General features: G+C 41.7%; 1 protein-coding gene across 3 annotated transcripts in view; it reads right to left on the reverse strand.

Annotated features, from left to right (window-relative positions):
- The window catches only part of CPT1A (carnitine palmitoyltransferase 1A), a 189432-nt gene that overhangs the window by 151571 nt on the left and 15503 nt on the right, over positions 1-22358 (reverse strand). For 2 of the 3 annotated variants that reach the window (XM_069740460.1, XM_069740461.1), the window contains exons 2-9: positions 19708-19853; positions 19334-19476; positions 17151-17322; positions 15925-16026; positions 11513-11650; positions 9845-9922; positions 7916-8023; positions 3789-3876 (exon numbers count right to left, since the gene is read on the reverse strand). In XM_069740460.1, coding sequence (XP_069596561.1) covers positions 3789-3876; positions 7916-8023; positions 9845-9922; positions 11513-11650; positions 15925-16026; positions 17151-17322; positions 19334-19476; positions 19708-19848 — 970 coding nt within the window. In that variant the 5' untranslated portion in view covers positions 19849-19853. Of the gene's footprint in view, positions 1-3202; positions 3288-3788; positions 3877-7915; positions 8024-9844; positions 9923-11512; positions 11651-15924; positions 16027-17150; positions 17323-19333; positions 19477-19707; positions 19854-22358 lie in introns of all 3 variants that reach the window. The other variant, XM_069740459.1, reaches the window with a different exon arrangement.

Consider the following 22358-nt stretch of genomic DNA (forward strand, 5'->3'; position numbering starts at 1 on the left):
GGCCCAATATACATCAGATGGTCAACTGACCCCGATGGAATCATCAGGTCGACCAATACATCTAATGTGTATGGCCAGCTTCACACGCAGACCATATTTTGTGGAGGCTGCATATGTAGGACCATATTTAAATAGGCTTCCAGACTTAAGATATGGATCCCAGGTACAGGTCATCAATATTAGTGGTGTAGGACATCTTGTACTCTCACAAATCAGTTGCTTTTAGGTCTGGTGACAGCAGCATATAAATAGTGAATGGAGCTGAACAGAAAAGCTCCATTCACTGCATAGTGGCTGTTCTGTTCGAACAGTACTCGGCCGCAGTAACTCCAGCTCATCAAGATAGTAAGCCTGGATAACACCTGGAAAAAGGACTACAGTTACAAATACATTGTAAAAATTCCAAATCTCCTCGATTGATGCCCTTTTCTGTTTTGTGCTGCACCAATTCTTTGCATATTTGCAGTTTTTGGAGCCCAGTATGTGAAATCTCTACCTGTAATTCAACAGGCTGTTTCTTCACCCTTCCCTCTCGGACACTACCAATCACAGCCCGGTCTGAGACTGCTGGATCAGCTGCTGACCCGTGATTGGAAGCGCCTGAAAGGGAGGGGTAAAGTCACACGCCCCCAGAGAAAACTATAAAGAAACACTCAGCTGAACTACAAGCAGAAATTTCACATACTCCGCTCCAAAAGAATCAAATGTGAATAGCTCTTTAGCGATTCAGAGAAAATGGAAAAACAGCATCAGAATCAAGAGATGGAGATTTTTACAAGGAAATGCCTTGTAAACCAAGCAAGAAAAAGGTCCTCTGTACACTGGGGGACACAGACAGATGAGAGCCCGTGTGGAACAACAGTATTTGGGCACTTTGCAGTCCAATAGTTCATCATACTGCACAATCCCATCTGCTTTGGTGATGGTAGTGGCCCCCTTACCTCTTGGGCCCCTGTGTGGCTGCACAGGTGGCACCAATGACAAGCGCACACCTGCCTCTTTAAGCATACATTTTCATTAACAACAGGATAAAAGAAAGTTCTACTTCCTCACTGCCCCGATAATCTGACCCCAATGTGCACAACAGCAAAAACCACATGCAATGGGCGTATATGGCTGATAATTTCTTTTTCATTACCAACGGGATGCTGCATCCAACAAAAGCATACAGAGTTCATAAAGGAAAAACGAGGAAAAAGATTGGAGCGCACTTACCAAGGTAAAATAGTCACCACTTTATTAGGACTTTGTACAAAAAGCAGGGAAGGGAGTGGATAAAGATCGGACGACGGCCGTTTCGTGCAGAGTGGCACTTGAACGGGTCCTGTTGAAGTGCCACTCTGCACGAAACGGCCGTCGTCCGATCTTTATCCACTCCCTTCCCTGCTTTTTGTACAAAGTCCTAATAAAGTGGTGACTATTTTACCTGGGTAAGTGCGCTCCAATCTTTTTCCTCGATTTTCATTAACAAGTTGTACAAAAGACATTACCAATCCCCACACCATAGATTCCAAATCAACAAGCCACTCATTAACACAGCATTGTCATTGTTAGGTGAACTAAAAGATGATGTATGGAAAAGCACCAACGTTAGAGAACATGCAAGAAGAGGCGTGCAAAGGGTTATAGGCATGAACAGACTGTAATAGTCAAGATAAGCAATAAATTGGTGACAACTCTCAGGTAAAAGCATTTAGTGGCATCTACAATAAGACCTTAGTAATTTATTTACCACCATAGCATTGTAAGCCCTCATTCAGAGTGAACCATTTACAAACAAGTCCTTGGTGACCCAACAAAAACTTTCTGTAAACCCTGACCCATGTACAAAAGCCCAGCAAACAGCAAATCAGCGGAAATCTATTAGTGCTGCACTCCAGATGGCGGTAGGTACCACAACTGTCTGTTCTGTACTAGAATCAGAAAAATGGAAGTCACGTCATGGACTATCAAATGATGGACCCCAGCGGCCCCAATCAAAAGGTACCATCAAAGGGACACCTTTTGATTGACCCAAACTTTGAACTAGAAAATCATAGTGTTCATCATTTTAGTGCAAAAATCGTGTAGCAAATTGCACTATTTGCTCTTGTCCAAAACCACAACCTGCGAAGGATCCTCCAATGCACACAGGCAGCAAAAATCTCTACTCCAAGATGAGCCCCGGTATATACAAGATAAGGATACACACAACAAGTGGGGAATTCATCCTCGGTCAGCATCTAACCATGCTACTTTTAATTTCTCACTTTGCACCTTATTCAGACAATATTCTTTCCTATTCGAGTGCTGTCCATCTTAACATTCACACTATTAGGTAAGTCAGATTTCGTTACTGACCCATATGACTGATCCAAGGAAAACCCCGAATGCATCCTGTAGCCAACAATGTGTTATTCATTTTTCACTGATCGAGAATCCGTCAGAACGATCCAGCCGCAATTTGTTTATAGGTCATCTCTCTGAGATACAAGGTCATCCACACCTTTAATGATCCAATCTGTTGCTGAAATTGTTGCTTAATGCATATTAAAGTGAGGCTTATGTGCTCTGGACAGGACCAGAGCACTTCCCAAGCCTCTTGCTCTATCAGCTATGAAGCCCCAACTTCACTTGTTTGACTGACAGCTCACTGGTTTGACTACACAGTAGAGGAAAGTGGGACTGGGTAGGGCTTAGAGCCAGAGAGGTAAAGGCTTGAGAAGTGCTTTGACACACCCAGAGCACTTAAGCCTCATTTACATATGAATTTAAAACCACAATTTTACCGTAAAGGAGCAACAGATTGCATCAGTAAAGTGTGGATGACATTACCCTTCAAAGAGCAACATGACCATTACCTTGGTGGGGTGAATCGTTCCGATAGATGCCCTTTAACCGAAATCTGACATGTATCCTTGTTAAATCCTTCAACTTGAGATGGTATTGTTTCTATGCAGGACCAGAAAAGACACAGGACTGGTGAATGATATTTTCTGACTTTACTCATAGGATCAATTTTTTCAAATAATGGTGCTACACATGAGTAATCAAGGATCTATCATCGGTTTGTAAATGGTGCATTCCTTTGTAGATTCCAGTTTTACTTTGTCTTGTGTAATATTTGCCAGAAAATCATTGCCACGTGCGTGTGTTAAGTAGTGCTGCACATGCGCCAGAATTGTGACGACCAACAACATGGAAGACAGGACCGAGGCTGTACCTGTCTCAACGCCTGGTATACGGCTACTATTGAACATTCGTTCATACTGGTAGGAACACATTGGAATGGTATTATTAATCATAAGCTGAAAGGAAACATAAGGGGTGAAAACAAATGAACAGGATGGAAAAAAAGTAATAATACCAGTAACATTCACATACACTAATACAAACGCAAGAGAGGACCCAGATGAAAATACCAAAATAAAGGAGAGGAATCGCCAAGCAGTATTCTAGGTGAGGAAACATCAAAGCATCTAATGAAATATTAACTGTGAAACTCCACAAAAAATTAAGCTTATTTTAGGTTTGTAAGTTAAGGCAGACCTGGCAGAAACCAATGTACGTCGCATCGCACCATGAATTATGTAACACATTAATAATTTAGTGCCAATACAGCGAGCAGATGCCAGCGCCCATGGATCCCAACCAAAGTATCGTGGGTTCTCTGGGTCACATTTATGGAACCACATTTATTTTTGGAAGCAAATTTTTACCGTCAAATCAAAGCCATCACGACCGGGAAGTCTCACAGCTAATATCTGATAGATGATAGGACTGGTACTATGGCCACGGGCAGCTCTTACCTGTCTCTTCTCCGGGTATACGGGAAGTATTAAACATTCTTTCCCACTGAGATGAGCATAATGGAACTGTGGATCCCAACAGCAGAATCTATACCACATAACCAAAGGGTGTGCCGAATGGGTAACAAATAGAAGTGGAAAAACACACAATATCACACAACAGGATAACATTCAATAAGACAAAATATTGTTCTGTTAATAAGGACCGGAGTGTAATAGATTATTGCTGCTCACTGAATGTATACAATCACTTCATTAGTTCTCCAGGCTTATAAACACACAATTATTGCAGGTGCAAATCAATTATGCCATGGGGCATATCCCGATTCATAGATTTGAGATTTAATTTTGGAAAATTTAGAACAATCAGGGAAATACCAGCCTAAATTCTATCGATGGGTGAATATGGTGAACGGATCTGCTCATCTCCAAGTTAATACAGTTAAACATATGATGTTATTATAGCCCATGCTTTCAATGAATCCAAAAATCTTAGGAATAGGAGATACCAGTACTGCTTTATTATTATTTTTGCATTTAAAGAGATTGTCCACTACTATAACATTGATGACCTATCCTTAGGATAGGTCAAAGTCTAATCAGTAGGGGTGCGACACCCGGCAACCTGCGATCAGCTGTTCTCGGTGTCAGCAGCCACCGGACGTTGTCCGTTATGGAGCTGCTCCGTATACAGATCGTGGCCATGGCCATGTAATGCAGATTCGCCCCCTAGTCAAATCAATAGAAGGCGGATATGCAGTACCTGGCCATGGCCCCTTTCAGACTGAGTAGCTCTGTACCTGAGCACATCCAGCCGCCAACAGCATCAAGAACCGCTATTCGGCCATGGATGTCGGGTGAAGCACCCCCACCGATCAGAGATTGCCGACTTGTCCTAAGCTTAGGTCATCAATGTTAAAGTAATGGACAACCTCTTTAAGAGCAGATCTGTACACAACGCTTTATCAATACTTCATTTTTCCACTACGTGTGGCATATACGCCCGTGGGTATGGTAAAAAGACAGTTGCAACATACATATCACAAGGCTAAAGCTGGAGTGACACAATATAGTGTAACAACTATTTTTAAAAGCAAAAAGATACGCAAAAAAAATAAAATATACATGATGAGGATAGCAGTGTTCTTCAGGAGTAAATCCATACAGCAGCGTGCTCAATGTGCTCCCATTCCCTAGGGCAACGCTCACATTTGGGGTTTAACATTCCATTTGATACAAAAAGGAAGCGGAGAGACTCGTTATTACTGGTCCATTTGGGTTCAGCTACATATCCGTTTTTATAACTTTTTTCTGTTCTTAAAAATGACATAACAGAACCAAGACAGACCCAATTATAATCAATTGGGGACTGTTTCATTTTGCATCAGTTCTACAATGGATCCATATTTGCACAATATCTTCCTGGTTACATTCTGGTTCCAGACCTTAGCACGGTGTCTACATGGTGAAGGTAGGTGGCAATCTACGGTCCATATTGTAATGAAGTGCATAGTGTAAATATGCTTGGCACATAGATCATATCTTTACAGAGCCTGGTGTACGATCATCTCATGAGCAAACAGCAGGTTATACAATATTAAATATTTTCAGTGCCTTGCGAAAGCATTCACACCCCCCCCCCTGAACTTTTCAACCTTCTCCCACATATCATGCTTCAAAATATAAAGATACCAAATGTAAATTTTTGGTGAAGAATCAACAAGTGGAACACAATAGTGAAGCTGAACAAAATTTATTGGTTATTTTAAATTTTTGTGGAAATTCAAAAACTGAGAAGTGGGGCGTGGAATATTATTCGGCCCCTTTACTTTCAGTGCAGCAAACTCACTCCAGAAGTTCATTGTGGATCTCTGTATGATCCAATGTTGTCCTAAATGCCTAATGATGATAAATATAATCCACCTGTGTGTAATCAGGTCCCCGTATAAATACACCTGCTCTGTGATAGTCTCAGGGTTCTGTTTGAAGCACAGAGAGCATCATGAAGACCAAGGAACACAACGGGCAGGTCCGTGATACTGTTGTGGAGAAGTTTAAAGCTGGATTTGGATACAAAATGATTTCCAAGGAGCACTGTGCAAGCAATCATATTGAAATGGAAGGAGGATCATACCACTGCAAATCTACCAAGACCCGGCCGTCCCTCTAAACTTTCATCTCAAACAAGGAGGAGACTGATCAGAGATGCAGCCAAGAGGCCCATGATCACTCTGGATGAACTGCAGAGATCTACAGCTGAGGTGGGACAGTCTGTCCATAGGACAACAATCAGTCGTACACTGCACAAATCTGGCCTTTGTGGAAGAGTGGCAAGAAGATAGCCATTTCTCAAAGATATCCATAAAAACTTGTTGTTTAAAGTTTGCAACAAGCCACCTGGGAGACACACCAAACATGTGGAAGAAGGTGCTCTGGTCAGATGAATCCAAAATCGAACTTTTTGGCAACAATGCCAAACGATATGTTTGGCGTAAAGGCAACAGCTCATCACGCTGAACACACCATCCCCACTGTCAAACATGGTGGTGGCAACATCATGGTTTGGGCCTGCTTTTCTTCAGCAGGGACAGGGAAGGTTAAAATTGACGGGAAGATGGAAGGAGCCAAATACAGGACCTTGAAGAAAACCTGTTGGGAGTCTGCAAAAGACCTGAGACTGGGTCGGAGATTTGTCAACTAACAAGACGATGATCCCAAACAAAGCAAAATCTACAATGGAATGGTTCACAAATAAACGTACCAGGTGATAAAATGGCCAAGTCAAAGTCCAGATCTCAATCCAATCGAGAATCTGTGGAAAGAGCTGAAAACTGCTGTTCACAAACGATCTCCATCAAACCTCACTGAGCTCCAGCTGTTTGCCAAGGAAGAATGGGCAAGAATTTCAGTCTCTATGTACAAAACTGATAGAGACATACCCGAAGCGACTTGCAGCTGTAATCGCAGCAAAAGGTGGCGCAGCAAATTATTAAGTTAAAGGGCCGAATAATATTGCACGCCCCACTTTTCAGTTTTTGAATTTCCACAAAAATTTTAAATAACCAATAAATTTCGTTCAGCTTCACAATTGTGTTTCACTTGTTGTTGATTCTTCACTAAAAAATTACATTTGGTATCTTTAGGTTTGAAGCATGATATGTGGGAAAAGGTTGAAAAGTTCCAGGGAGACAAATACTTTCGCAAGGCACAGTATATAGAACAAGGAGGACTAGAGTCAGAACCTGCTAAAAATATCAAAGTTTACTCATTCCAAAAAATAATCATGCCCCCTGAGGAAGCGTCTGACGCGAAACGCGTGTTGGGGGAACATGACTGTGGAGCAGACAGGACCACCAGATATGATGAATACGCTTTTTAAAATTACTACCTCTTCAATACATAGTATGTCCAGCATGAGTCTGTCACCTAATAGACAATGGACTATCATCCTATTGTTTAGACCTCTTTCCCTATTTTAGGATTATATTGAATATGGGCACCAGATTAATTATGCATTATAGGACTCGTAAAACACCATTTCCAGTTGTACATATTTACTTTATCATATCCTGACCTATTCCCCAACCTACTTTTTACCTAGGGATCACATCACATTTGTACCTATAATTATGTATCATTATATATCTTGTGATTGTTATTTTTTGTAGTGAATAAACTTTGATTTTTTTTAGCATATTCCAACTGTAGTCCTCCTTGTTATAGATATTAAGAGGAGTCACTAAAATATATAGGTGCATTAACAATATGGAACTGGTATCTTGTATAATATTTGTATTATTTAGCTCCTGAACATTTATATCTGACTAAATCACATACGCATATATGCAAAGATAAAAAGGAAAATCATGTATGAATCCATGTACCCCTTATGTATCACCTACTATGTACTTTGTACTGTGGCGCACACCTGCAATTCTAGCTGCCATCGGAGGCAGCAATGTCAGAGCGTGCCGTGAGCCTTAGCTCCGCAGCAGCTTGGAGGCTACTGGTATAAAGGACATAGTAAAGCGTCATCTCCTCAATAACTGCTAATCTGAAGAACTTAATATGGGAAGATTTTCCTAAAACATTTAAAAAATTCCCACTGATGCAAACCAAGAACATACCGGTTTAATTTCTTCCCTGTCCAGTTTTCTCCGGTAGAGCAGAAGTGAATGGATGGCATTGCCAGCTCTGGCAGCTTGAATTGTGGTTGGCAAAACATATAGGTAATCCTGGGAAGTTAAGAAAAAATAACAGGCTAAACATATTGGTAGAATTTACCAGTAAAATACACGGATGATCTTTCAGTTAAGCCTATGAGAAGGTTTGAATGAAAAAGTGGCAACGAAAGTTTTTGCATTTCGAGCATAATCCCGGAAAACTACTTCAAAATTGCAGCAAAGACTTTACTTCATTTATTTTTTTTTAGATGGGGATTTAAGGGGGTTGTCCACTACTCTGACAACCCCCTCTGAATCCCTACGTTTCCCCCAGTAATAAACACCACCTTGCCGTCGACTCTCCTAGGGCTCTCGTGACGTTATGTCACGCAATCCCCAAGGCCAATCGGTGCTGGCTTCACTCTCCTCTCCTTTGGACAAATCAATAGGAGAGAGAAGGTGAAGCCAAAGCTGATTGTTATGCAATGAAATTCCTGTGACCCATGTCACACAATTCCTGGGAGAGACAGGGCTGACACCAATGGGACAACGCCACCACCAGAGACGGGTAGAAGTGTTATTTTACTGGGGAGAAACATATGTGTTCAAAAGGGGTTGTCCAAGTAGTGGACAACTCGTAGTAATGAGGCCCATAGCAGATTGTTGCACATAAGCTACTAAATCCTCTATGGTAAATTGTAGATAATCTAGTGGCAGGTGTTTAGTTTTTCCTGCAGCGCCTCCATAGGAATAACAAGTCATTGCAGGTTTCCCATAGATATCAGTGGACTGACTATAATACACAACGCACGCCGTCCTGCACAGTGAGAGTCATTGTGACCGTTCGTTGATGACAGTCGGACATTTCTTTGCCAATGAAGAATTTTCAGCTTTTCACTATAAGGATATTCAAGATCTACCATATGAGATGGCTACACAGGAATGAAGGCGTCATGGGCAGACAATAAATGGCAAGAGCATCTTCATATTATTAACTCCGGTGCACAAAGTTCACTTTTGTCTGATGTAACACCAGGAAAATGGTGAAGGGTGTGCCAACGTATGGTCATAAAATACTCCTAGCCACGCTATGTTCCAACTGAATACTCGCTCACTGTACTTTGGTCGCTTCATTGGAAACGTTCTATCACATCCTTCTAGTAATAGTACAACAAAGGAGATAACACAAATTACAAATATTATATCATAAAATATTCTAATTAATGGATATGGCCAACCATGTTATCACATTGGTTTCCTGAATAATATTTAACAAGACAAACCCTTTCTCAGTTCGGACCTGGCCACAGATAAGGTGGTCACAGGAACCCTCCACAACCAACAGTTTTGCCACAGGTCGTACATTTCACCCTACGGAGGCCACTACAGGTGAAATGTGGTATTACAAGCCAGCACTTCAAATTAATGGGTGACAATTCGTGATGAGAGGATGTGCTCGTAAAACGTGTTATCTGAGCATGCTCGGGTGTTATCCGAGTATCTTGGACGTGCTCTAATAATATGTTCGAGTCCCCACGGCTGTATGTGTTGCAGATATTATACAACTGCAACACATGCGGGGATTGTCTAACAAACAGGCAACCCCCGCATGTGCTGCGGTTACCCGAGCACGTCCGCTTATCACTAGTGACAACATAATACACAGATGGGCGACATTATAATACATGGATGGGCCTGGACATCCACAGTGAGAAAAAGTCTTATAGGGGTTTAGAGCATTAAAATAGGAGATCTGGAATAATGCCGAGCAGACGCAGGTCCTCCGCTCCAGTGTCGCCTTATCTCCACTCGCTTCATATTGAATATTATAACTCAATAAAAATTCTTTTTGGAGTTTTCTGCTGTGAAAAACTTGGATATTAGCAGACTCACCATTGCATAGTAATTACTGTTCACCATGATGGGCCCACGGCCTCTGAGGTAGATGTATTCTTCCCACCAATCACTGACCTGGCAACATATAAAACGTGTGAGTCCAGAATGGGCACCATGCAACACTTATTAATCTGGCATTTTTTTAATAGAATGATATAAAACAATGCCAGGACGCCTATAGCATCACATTAACATTTTTTAAAGTACCGTATATAGCAAATATGGCGTGTGTTTTCACATTAAGTACCTGGGTAACAATTTTTGATTAAAAAAAAAAGAAAAAGTAGCAATGGAATTCATGCAATCATTAATTGTAGATCCTGGTGGCACCGTGTTTGTATACATGTCTGTATATTGGCCACAACGTACGTCCACCTGCACATTAATTTAAAGGGTTGTCCAGTAGTGATGAGCGTTATCTGAGCAGACTTGAAAAATATTTTTGAGTCCCCGTGCCTGTATGTGCTGCGGCTGTCGCCCTGTGCACATGCACAGATCTATCATATAGCTTTTATTGAATGGCTATAAATATACAAAAACATATTGCACACACTTTTCTTAGACAGGGAGAAGGACACCCATGATGAAAACAAAATGAAAAACAAATGGAACCATCTGAGGATCCCCGAAAAAAAAAAAAAAAAAAAAAGATCCCACTCTAGAGTGTCTACAGGACACTAGTGATGCAAAAATATATTATATAGTCTCCTGATAAGTTTAATGGGCACCTGATCATGCAGCTATTGCAGTAGAACTGTGCGGCTGCCGCAGCTTCCCCTATGGCTGATTAGAGGGCAAATCAGCCGCCAGCCCCATAGTGATCAACCAGTCACCAAGTCCTTATTTAGGGAAAGGGTTTCCATAGATGGATCATTACTTTAACTCTTGTTAGATCATTTTCCTTCTTGTCTGATACAGATGCGTTATCTGTATGGCCTGGACTTCGGTAAAATGTACATTCAGCTGCTTACCATTTACAGCAGCCTAACTATAAGCAGCAGTGAGACAATGACGGCAGTGTTTCAGAGGAAATGACAAAACCGACATTCTCAACCCACACAAGCTATCCATGCAGCCAACAGCAATAAAGTAATATAAGAATACGTTCAATCTTCGTGATCAGTTAGTAATTATAATAGCTGATAAGCTCATTAGGGTAGTAGATTTCTCTGGGTGGCACCCGCTGAATGTTGGCATGAGCGCAATCTGTAAAGTGCATCAATAATGAGGACTATTATAAAGAATTGTGCAAGATCAGAGGGACTTAAAGAGAATTGGCCAGGTCAGGAAACCCTGTCTAAGTAAGGGTTATAATTAGCACCCAGGGCATGGCAGTGTCATAGCGGGCACTCCGCGGTGAAAGGTGAAAACATTAGAGTTGCATTGCTCCGTCCCAATCATTGGGGCAGTCATGTTAGTTCTTCACCCAAGCCCGCTGTAGAGTTGACTGACATTTGGCTTTTCCTGTGAATGTGCGGAGCCGATTATCAATCAACTGAATAGAAGACATGAAGAAATGATTGAAGAACAGGCATTCATTCTGAAGTGATGGTTTTCCCCATTTGTGAGGACCATCTCCGTTCCAAAGCTCCAAAATATTATAAACCCTTGTCTAGTTCTTAAAATGGTCCTGCAAGAAACTTGACAAATATGTGTAACACTTACATAGTTTGTGGCCCACCATGATTTTAGCTTCAAATACCACTGAAGTCTTGGTCCCAAGTTGGCGGCAAAATCTTTGGCAAGACCCTCCATTCTCTCAAACTGTTCTTTGTCCATCAGTGGGCTAACAGATTCCAAGTACTAGGGAGATAAGGAGGATTGTTAAGATTTGTAGCAGAATTCAGCTCATTCTTTTCATCCTCTGCTCCTGCTTTTCTCCAAGTGGACTCCACCTAGTCTCAGATCAATTCTGCGGATCCTAAGCTGAGCTTAGGGAGTCCGAAAATTGTGTAAAAAGGTCTTCTTCCTAGTGCCATCTAACAGGAGAGTTGGCAGAAAATTCCATGAAGCATTGAGCATATGATGCGAATGCAATACATTCAGTAGACTGCTTACATTTTAAAGCATTGAGTAGAATTTTAAAATTCTGACCACTAACCCTAAAATATGTTCGTAGGTACAGTATATTCAGAATATTATAAATATTTGCTAATATTCTCTTTATAACAAAGACATGACCTTTCACCATCGGTCCTGGACTCATGCGTGCCAGCACGTTCTCAGAGTTGTGTAAAGAAAGATGGTTGACTACTCAATTTGGTAGCCAAGCTAGCACCCTTCTCCTTCTATATAATGATTTTGAGAAACTCCTATTAATTGACTTGATCAATCAGCCAGCCCCCTTTACAGTTCTGATGACACAGGAAGTAGAGCAGCCGCAACTGGGACCACCGCTGATGGTGAGAACCAATTCTTGGAGCATCTATTATAAAGAATTTCTGGACAGATCTAAAAGTCATTTTTTGGGAGGACCATTGGATTAGTAGCATAGAGCTTGGCTCAGAAGTTATTCCTGCTTTATCATGAAAGCAACCCAACAATAATAAAATACAAACATTAGTATAACCAGAATAGCAGGCAAAGCAGCTGCTGTAAGGATCAACTATTAAGTGAACCCCCACCTCTACACCAAGGCAAGATGCAGTTAGTGCTGACTATGGATGAGCAATTGTATCTGTACAGTGAAAATATAAGTGCTATACCTGCATGAACTCCACTCAGGATACGAAGAAAGGAAATATTAGTTCAATTGTAATCCTGGGGAAATCTTACTCAGGGCAACCATTAATTAGAATTCTACGCAGTATATGGGGAGGTAATGGTTTACAGGCTTACTGCTATTACACAATTGTGAGCTGAAAGTTGATCACAGGGTTTATTTTCCAAAGCTTCTCTTCATGTAATGCCTATATGAAAGTCTCTTTACAGAGGACTTCTCTTCACATACATCATTTTAACCTAAGCAGAACTGTACCTTACTCATGCAGTGAGGTAGAAGTGAGAGAGCTACAGCACTGGACTCATCCACCTCACCCTATCTTGAAGTAATAAAGATGTTCCTGGCTGTCCTGACTGCTTCTATGATTACAGCAATCACTTCCCAAGAACTTGTCTATCCAGCTTGACTGATTTTAGTCTTGACAGGAGACTCTTTAGCACACACCTTACCCTTGGATGTCCAGGACATAATGAGAACGTTCTCAATATCCCCTGGGGCCGAGTTAACCACTCCCTCTCTGCTATAACCATTTTTTCCCATATAGTTGCTGGATGATTCTAAATTAATAGTGCAGTTTCTGTAACACTATGACATGATTATCATCACTTACATCAGTATATTTTTTTCTGTAGTGTCACAATGCGTGTAGTATTATTTCGTCGCCTGCCCTGCCCCAGCACTGCAACCTCACCGCGTGCATTTCTCTTGTGAAGTAGGAACACCAAAATAATCATAAGCTTTTCATGTTCTGAACTTTTTTATGTAGGTGGTCAGTTTTGCTATAGGCCCCGATGGTTATTTGTTCAAATATATCCCCTGAAACCAAGCATCTCTTTAGTGAAGTTATAGTCTATAGACTTTAAAGCAGCAAACACAAGCCTAACCAAAGCCATCATCAGTATATTAGTAGGAGTAAAATCTGGCATGCACATCAGTGCTGCAGCAGAATGGCATCCTAGACAGCTGCCCAGACAATTTATGGACAGTTGCATAGTTTTCCTCAAACGATTTACAAGCTTTGCTGCTTTGTACATAGCCTCGATTTCACTGAAGCATAAACCACGTGCCCACAATCCGGAACTAGCAACGCTTTGGATGCAGCGTATTTTTGCGGAGTCCAAAGTGCTGCCGTCTATTGAACGCAGGTGAATCCGCACGTGTTCACTGAATCGTGTGGATTTACTGCATCCAAATACATTTCTATTGTTGAAATTTCTGTTGCGGAGACTAGAAACGGATATGCTGCAGTCCTGAAAGACGCGCCGCATGTCAGTGTCCACGGGTGATCCGCAGGCTCACATGAACGTATATATGCTGTAACATGTGTCCGCTGAGATTTTGAGGCTTCATAAAATACGCAGAGTCAAAACCACAGCAATTCCTGATAATGGGCAGGTACTATGAGGACACTAGACCAGGGGGACTTCTACCTGCAAGGCAAGTATAGCGCCATACACAATTTGTACGACAGATCCTATAGCCAGGGAAGGAAAATGTAAAGACCCAGCACCAGGCAAACCCAGGTAAATGCAAAATACACCTGGACCAAGCCCTGAATAAGGACATAGGAAATCTAAACATGACATTGCTATACTAAATCATCATCATAAAATGGTACCAGTCATATCCAGAAACGCTATTCACCTGCAGACATCGGGTTAGCTGCAGGAAAATCGTGCTTAAAACCAGCATAGTCAGCTTACTGGAGCAGTGGCTACAGGGAGAAAACGTTATATTCTTCCTGTAGCCGCTCACTTTCACTCATCAGGGTGGTGAAGGAATCCGCTACAGGAACAGCTCACTACACAGTAAGGATGCTGTAATCACTCCCTGGCACTGACAGTAAGGGTGCGGGCATGCAAAGGGGTTGCCAATCAGTGTACTGGGCTGTGATTACAGACGGGCACACAGTATGCTTGTTTTACTGCCCTAAAATTAGAGTATAATCTGGATGATATATGCTGAAACAATGGATCAACTTCTACCTTTTAGCATTCCATTAAGGCGCCACAAGCCAATACTCAAACTCCACACCTGTGAAAGCGTGACATGTAACAAACACGTGACCCTTCCAGGCTTTGATCACAATATGCTTTTAGCCATGCAGTTCTACAGCTACATTTTGACGTACTCTGATTTTTTGGCTATGTAGACAAACTGGGTATTTATACTGACACTGGTGCCCAGAAAAAGAAGCAGAATCTGGCTAGAACAATCATTTACTAATCATTTTACTTAAAGGGAATCTGTCACCGGGTTTTTGCTACCACATGTGAGCGCAGCATGATATAGGCAAGCGATGTATCACTTACTGTGCTGCTTGCTGTCCTTTTGACCAAATCCCTGTTCTCTCTGCTGCAGATCTAGCAGTTCTCTGAACACTGAGCCCTGTATAACCCGCCCACAGCACTGATCGGCAGCTTTCTGCGGACACTGGCAAGTTTCTGCCTATGCACAGTCAGTGGTGGGGTTTTACAGAACTCATTAATATGCTTGACTAAATGGCAACAGGTTTACTAGTTCTTTAATAAGCAGTCTAATAAGTGTTACATTGCTGGAATCAGGGTCTCAGCCCCTACTTTATGCTGCTATCAGATCAGGTGGCAAAGATCGAGTGACAGATTCCCTTTAAATATGCTCCGCTAATAATGATCTCTGTATCACGCCTGGAAAGTAGTGACATACAGAAGGGGAGCTACCTTAATAATGCTATGCCATCAGCACCATAAACTGCAAAATATGTGCTATAGAGCATAAACAGATGAGTAAAGCATAAATTAACCACTAATCAGTGCTCAAAGAACACCATACAGTGACCAAGCGACAACTCCAAGTTAATAGATCTCTGTACAATGATAAAATACTGCTATCCAACCGAGAATACCATCAGTGGTCGCGGCATGTGGTGGGTATAAGCCCATCTGGAGCCGGGACTGCTGGTGCAGCATATGGCCGCATAGCCCCAGAGCCTATCCAATATAATATGCCAATATTGTTGCATTCTGTGCTATTTTAATAAAATGGCACCATCAAGGTACAAAAGGTCTTCAGAAGACAGGAGGTTGTGCATGCAGATACAGACATTAACGAGTGACCGCCTTTGTGGTCATCTGCCCCCCCCCCCCAAAAAAAAAAAAAAAAAAAAGAATCAGGTGGGATCATTTTTCCCCCCACAGCTGTCGTAATATCACTTACATAGTTATTACAAATCTGCTCGAAACATTTGGCAAACACTGTAGCACCGCGATTGGGCAATATTTACAGAAATCTTATAGACAATTATTTGTTACAAGTGAATGTACAATAATCAATCATTTTTATGACATAGAAACTTTGTTCTGTTGACAAAACATACCCTTTTGACCGTGTCCTTAACAGCTGGCACTGGTAGATGCGGAAGAGAGGTTTGGAAGCTGTAAAGCATAGGCTTTCGGCCAGAGAACAATTTCACCATTCCCTGGAAAACAAAGCACACTTACCGATACGCACGAGTCGCAGATTAGTGGAGTAACAGATTGGTGACTTTCATCTCATTCTACTGAAAAGGTGTTGGTGTGGGACTCCTTGGGCACCTCAGAGGGTAACTAATGGCCCCTCCATCTATACGGAACCTGTGCATGTCCACTTTAATTGCATCATTACCTTTCTGGTTATTACACACGCACAACATAATGTCTCAATCTATTTGTTAATGAACCCATAGTGAGCGGCTCTGGACCTTCAGTTTCCTTTTGTGCTAGAATGGACGCTCTATACTGGATCTCGCACAACTTTCCGAAAAACAGTATAGAAATTTCTAAACAGAATTTATATCTGTTCATTTTCTTTCCAAACCACACTTCAATGTGTTCAGCTACTTCCCCTGTCTGGTTCCACAGATTTGCAAGTCAAATAGCAAAATAGCCAATTCTAAGATCAAGATGGAAACATGCAAATATTAGGTCTACTAAAAATGAACGACTCTCGATGACTCAAATTTTTTTTTCAAGTAGCATTTAACAACCAATCTACAGAGACCGGAAAATGGAAAACTGACAAAAATCTTAAACACTCTGCTAGTTTACTTGTTAGACTACAGTATATTCACATCTGCATCTGGAGAATAAAACAGGATCTTCTAGCATGTCAGATGATCACAGTGTGGGGCGAAATCTAGGGTGTGGACCTGCCAACAGAGCTCGTGGCTGGATTTCTAGTAGGCGACAGGTGTGAACAGCTACTTCTCAACTGAAATGAATAAAAAAAAAAAAAAACACCTACACAACTATACCATTGATGCACAAATGAAGAAATAAAGCCCAGAAAAGAAAAAGAAATCCAGTCTGGTATGTAGTCCAACCAAACACCATAATGAAGAACATAAAATGAATCAAGAAAAAGAAAAAACAAACTAACGCATATTGCTGGAAAACCCAGGTGGGAACAGATGATGCCTGATTGTGGGTTTTGCGTTAGATTCCTCTAGCGCGTTCGTGCACGATCTGTACCCAACTTGTTTTCCCACCATTATACTGGGTATTTTTTTTTTTTAGAAAATATGGTAAGCTCTTGTAGGCAACAAGGATGATAAAAATTACTCACCATCCATAACCTTGTAGACTTTGATAGCTTTCCATGCTCTTCGAACATCCATCCATGGTAATACAGAAGCTTCTTCAGGGAATATCGCATTGTGGCAATCAGGGCCACCCACACGCCCGTGCCGAATAGGACGTTACTGACAATGTTCTGAGTCTGGCTGGTCAGGTATCCACTGTTGGAACGGAGAACACAATTTCATACTTGGCTCAATAAGACAGAGCTGAGAAAACACACAAAGTACAATGCCTTCAATCCTTGAGTGGTTCAACAGTTCCAAAATGGCTTTCAAGACAAAATCATTTACCAGGTTGGAAACAAAAGTTTTTACATATTATATTTTGTGCAATTTGCTGAGATGCTAAAAACATTAAAGGGTTCTCCTGAAGAAGTAATGGACAGAACTATATAAAGGTTCTAGTATTTTACTCTACACGCCAGAAAGTTCTTTACAAACAGTCAAAAGGTTTTCACGTTCAAACAAAGCAAAAAGAAAGAATAAAAACCCTGTCTCGCCATAATCCATTGTCACCTCTACCTGTACATGGAAAGTGTGCTTTGTTGGTGTAGTAAGAAGAGAACAGTAAAGCGTTCTCTATGGAAAACATCCAGAATTACCCAGCAAAACGTAGCAACTACTGTATGTTATTACATCCATCAAGGAGGACATCTTCCATTTTTCTGTACAAACAGAATATATGAAACAAAAAAAAATATTGTGTGTATAGTATATTATTAGAAATACAACTGCACTCTTCTGGCTGAAGCTTTTTGTAAACTTTTCAATCTGTTTTGTTTAAAATGACAAAGGATTGTTGCTTCACTTTATATAGCCCCAACATATTTGGTAGCGTTGTACATAGATCAACACTCACATCAGTCTCTGCTTCACAGCTTAATTTCCCTATCTTAAATATACCAATTTCTTAGGAAGCTAGAAATACTGACCTAACTGTATGCTTCTTGGGAGTGTGGGAGGAAAACAGAAAATGGAGGAAACGTACAAACAAGGGAACAAGAGAAATTCCATACAAACGCACCGATCTGATCCGATTTGGACCCAAGACTAATGCTGCAAGGCAACAGGTCAAGGAAAGGGGCAAGTGTGCAAGTAATTGGACTCACAAAGGGGGCTCATATGTGCCCATTTCATTGTCATAATAAAGTTTCGGCTGGAAGTCAGTAGCCAGAAAAGATGGTGCTGCAAATTGATCTGCAGGACCCAATCCAGCAGCCGCTCCAGTAATCAATGGCCACTAAATGGGAACCATGCAAACCAATTTTTACCAATCAGCAACAGCAGCTCATTGTTTGATACCAGGCTGGTTAATAATAGGGGAGCAGAGGAAGCTTTTCGCAGCGCTCCCATCCATCGGCCACAAATTACAGGTGTAGTCACTGAACTGGGTCCTGCAAAGTGAATTGCAGCGTCTCTGTGATTATGTACATACCTCTGGCCACAATGGTCATGCCACTAAGTAAAGGGTAGTACCATTTAATGAAGAATCTACAGAGCGGCTGCGCCTGATGCTTGTAACCCCCCACCCCACCTAAAAGCATTAGAAATGTTTGAATTATAACAGTAGTACATGAATAATATCCAAAAAATTCTAACAGATGAGGTGTATGCAAAGTATATATGTACCGTACTACATATTCATATACTGCATAAAAACGCTCTCCCTGTATGGTCTCTAACAAGATAGATAAAATACCAGCCAATGATTAAAGAGTTTGTCCAGTACTTCAACATTAATTACACATCCTTAAGATAGGTCATCAATATCTATCATTGGGGGTGCGACCACCGGCACCTCCGCTGATCAGCTGTTCTCCGTGTCAGCAGGAATAGCTCAGTCATTGAGCTGCACAGCTCTGTCGACTGAATAGTGGCCACGGCCGGGCACTGCACATTCACTCCCTATTGATTTGAATAGAAGGCAAACGTGCAGTACTCGGAATAGTGGCCGCACCATCGAGCTTTGCAGCTCCATGACTGAGCTTTTGCTGCCGTCCCTGCAGACACTGAGAACAGCTGGTCGGCGGGAGTGCAGAGTGTCGCACCCCAATGATCTGACATTAATGACCCATCCTGAGGATAGGCCATCAATGTTAAAGTAGTGGACAAACTTTTTAAATGAATAAAATTCACAAAAATAAAAACAAAAATAATATGGAACACTCACGTAGTAGCAATCGCGTGGTTTATTTTCTCTATCAAACCAAATGAAGGGTCCACTTTAGTGTACAATGATGTTGAGGTGACACCCACAACTACGACTAACCAGCTGGAAGGGGTTGATGGGAAAACACCGGTGAGGATTCCATTCTGTTAAGGAAACATTAAACCATTAAAAATACACAGAAGCACATAAAAGGGTGGCCATATCTGTAACTCTTAGCATCGCCTATATGTTTCAATAGAGAGGCGAGATTGTATGAATGTCCCCAGTCACCACTAAGAAAAGACATTGGGACCTCCTTATTGTGACCCCTGTTGAACCCCTTAAGACAGAAAGAAGTGTGAAGGTTTACAAGTTGAATAAGTTGCTGGTCTTACCTTAAACCTGATGAACTTCTTCTTCCAGGAGTGGAGGCCAGAGAGATAGATCTGCCGCAGAGCTTCATGGCTTAACCTTAGGTCAATTCCATCTGGAGTTACTGTAAACTGGAACGCTACGGCCTGATGAGCTTCTGCCATCTTTACTGTAAGATAGAAAGTGGAGGAATATTTTCATTGGACAAATCGTGTAGACAGATCTCTCTCCTTCTCACTTATATATAGATGGTCATCATGAGCTCCAGATCCAACCTACCTACATAAAATTCAATGGCGCCCGTTTTACCGCACCGGCCAATTTAAGCGGGGAGAGGAATCCAGTCACAACTAAGTTTTTTACTTTTTTCCTTGAGTAAAACCGTTATATGAAACCTTTCCCTTCCTACACTATTACCATAATTCCTATGGATTGGTCCATCTGAAAAAAGGATTCAGTATAATATTTCTTTACATTTATGACCCCTTGACTAGGCCTTATTTCCTAATTATGACAGCAACGTGCCCGGCCCATACTAATATTACGGTACATTTCGGCAGAAGAGATTAACGCACCGAGTGAACCTGACAACTTCTAATAGGATCAGGACAGAACAATGAAGCCTAAGCCGTTAAGTATTTCTAATGCAATTCTAAAATAACTAACGTAAATCTCATTAATATTAGAAGTTTGATGCAAGTACCAGATCTAAAAATGGAAACCGTCTCCTGATTTTCATGAAATTATCTAAAACTAGAAAGAAGGAAAAAAAACACGGTAATAATGACTGCTTCTGTAGTTTGGTCAAGATAGATGAAGGTCTATATTTAGTCAGCTCCAATTCTCTGAGAACTACAGAAAACTTTCCAAATACGGTTACTCTGTAAAAACGTCTAAGTGCTAAGACCACACAACGTGCCTAAGACCAACACATTGAATGCCATGCCTTACATAATGGAGAGCACAACCTTCTGCGGGTATGACGAAATCCAAGTAAAAATAACAAGTATAAAAAATGTGGACATTGACGCTTCTTTGGATAAATAGCATAAACAAGATTATTAAATTGTCTTCAAAATAACACATTTAAAAGGAAAATCCCCTCATTCTGGAGATAAAAAAAAAAAAAAAAAAAAAAAAAAAGACAAAACATGCCATTTTTATCTACAGAAGAAGAGTTTATGCAATTTATCCAAAAAAAAAAAAAAGCCAAAACCTGGATTTTTGTTTTAGTTGGATATATATTACACCAGGAAGCAATAAAAAGAAGCGACCTTTGGCAGTTCGGGAGGCACCTACAGCTGCCATGGTGAAGTACTGGCTTCAATAGTTGTGTGACTAACGGCTATGATCTTCACAACTACTATATGGTCTTGTAGCGTATCACGCAACGTGTTACGCTTTGCTTTTTTTCATTATTTCTACTAGTTCTGTATGTAAAAAGGCTTCATTGCGCCAACAAACACAGCGAAAAGGGGGCGCCACAGCAATAAGCGCGACATTTCCAAGACCTTTGGGTCAGTTCCTCACTGCTTTGTTTTCTAAAAACCTAACAGCAAATGAGATGGGACCAACAAGGACTGGACGACCTCTACTCAGGGGTCCCATGGTGGCCTAATGGCCAGCCCTTATTATAAATACATTCTTGGTTCACCAGAGATAAAGTTGAATTTGTTAACAAAGATAAGAAACAAGTTAGACTATACTCACCCAGGGGGGTCCGAGTCCGATAGGCGTCACAGGTCCGGCGCCTCCCTTCTTCATGAGATCACGTCCTCTTCCTTGCTTCTGTTGCGGCTCCTGCGCAGGCGTACTGATTTGCCCTGGTGAGGGCAGAGCAAAGAACTGGGGTGTGCAGGTGCCGAGAAAGGTCAGAGAGGCCCAGCGCCTGCGCACTGCAGTACTATACACTGCCCTCAAAAGGGCAAATCAGTACGCCTGCGCAGGAGCCGCGACAGAAGCAAGGAAGAGGACGTCATCATATGAAGATGGCAGGCGCTGGACCCTGACCCGCGACACCCATCGGACCACCCCTGGGTGAGTATAATCTAAAGGTACCTTCACACCGAGCAACTTTACAACGAGAACGACTGCGATCCGTGACGTTGCAGCGTCCTGGATAGCGATCTCGTTGTGTTTGACGGGCAGCAGCGATCAGGATCCCGCTGTGCCATCGCTGGTCGTAGCTAGAAGTCCGAAACTTTATTTGGTTGTCAGGTTGGCGTGATTCGTCATGTTTGACATCAAAAGCAACGATGCCAGAAATGGTTTTACATGGAGCTAACAACCAGCGAGAACGATAAGTGAGTCGCCGTTACGTCACTGAATCGCTCCTGCATCGTTCTGGTGTTGCCGTGTTTGACCTAAACAACGACGCTGCAGCGATCGTCTCGTTGTCTATATCGCTGCAGCGTCGCTGAGTGTGACGGTACCTTAACTTGATTTTCTTGTCTTTCAGGTTACATTGGGGGCTTATCTACAGCATTACAGAATGCTGTAGATAAGCCCCAAATGGCGGTGGCCGCAGCTTATATGTGAAATATGAGGTGACAGATTCCCTTTAAACGGAACCAGTCAGTCCATTAATACTGCCCACACCACAGCAACATGAATCAGAGACTGACACCATGACAGCAGACAGGCATGTTTTTCTCTGAAACTCTCCACCATTTTG

Source organism: Ranitomeya imitator, chromosome 9 (genome assembly GCF_032444005.1).
Source record: "Ranitomeya imitator isolate aRanImi1 chromosome 9, aRanImi1.pri, whole genome shotgun sequence".
NCBI lineage: Eukaryota > Metazoa > Chordata > Amphibia > Anura > Dendrobatidae > Ranitomeya > Ranitomeya imitator.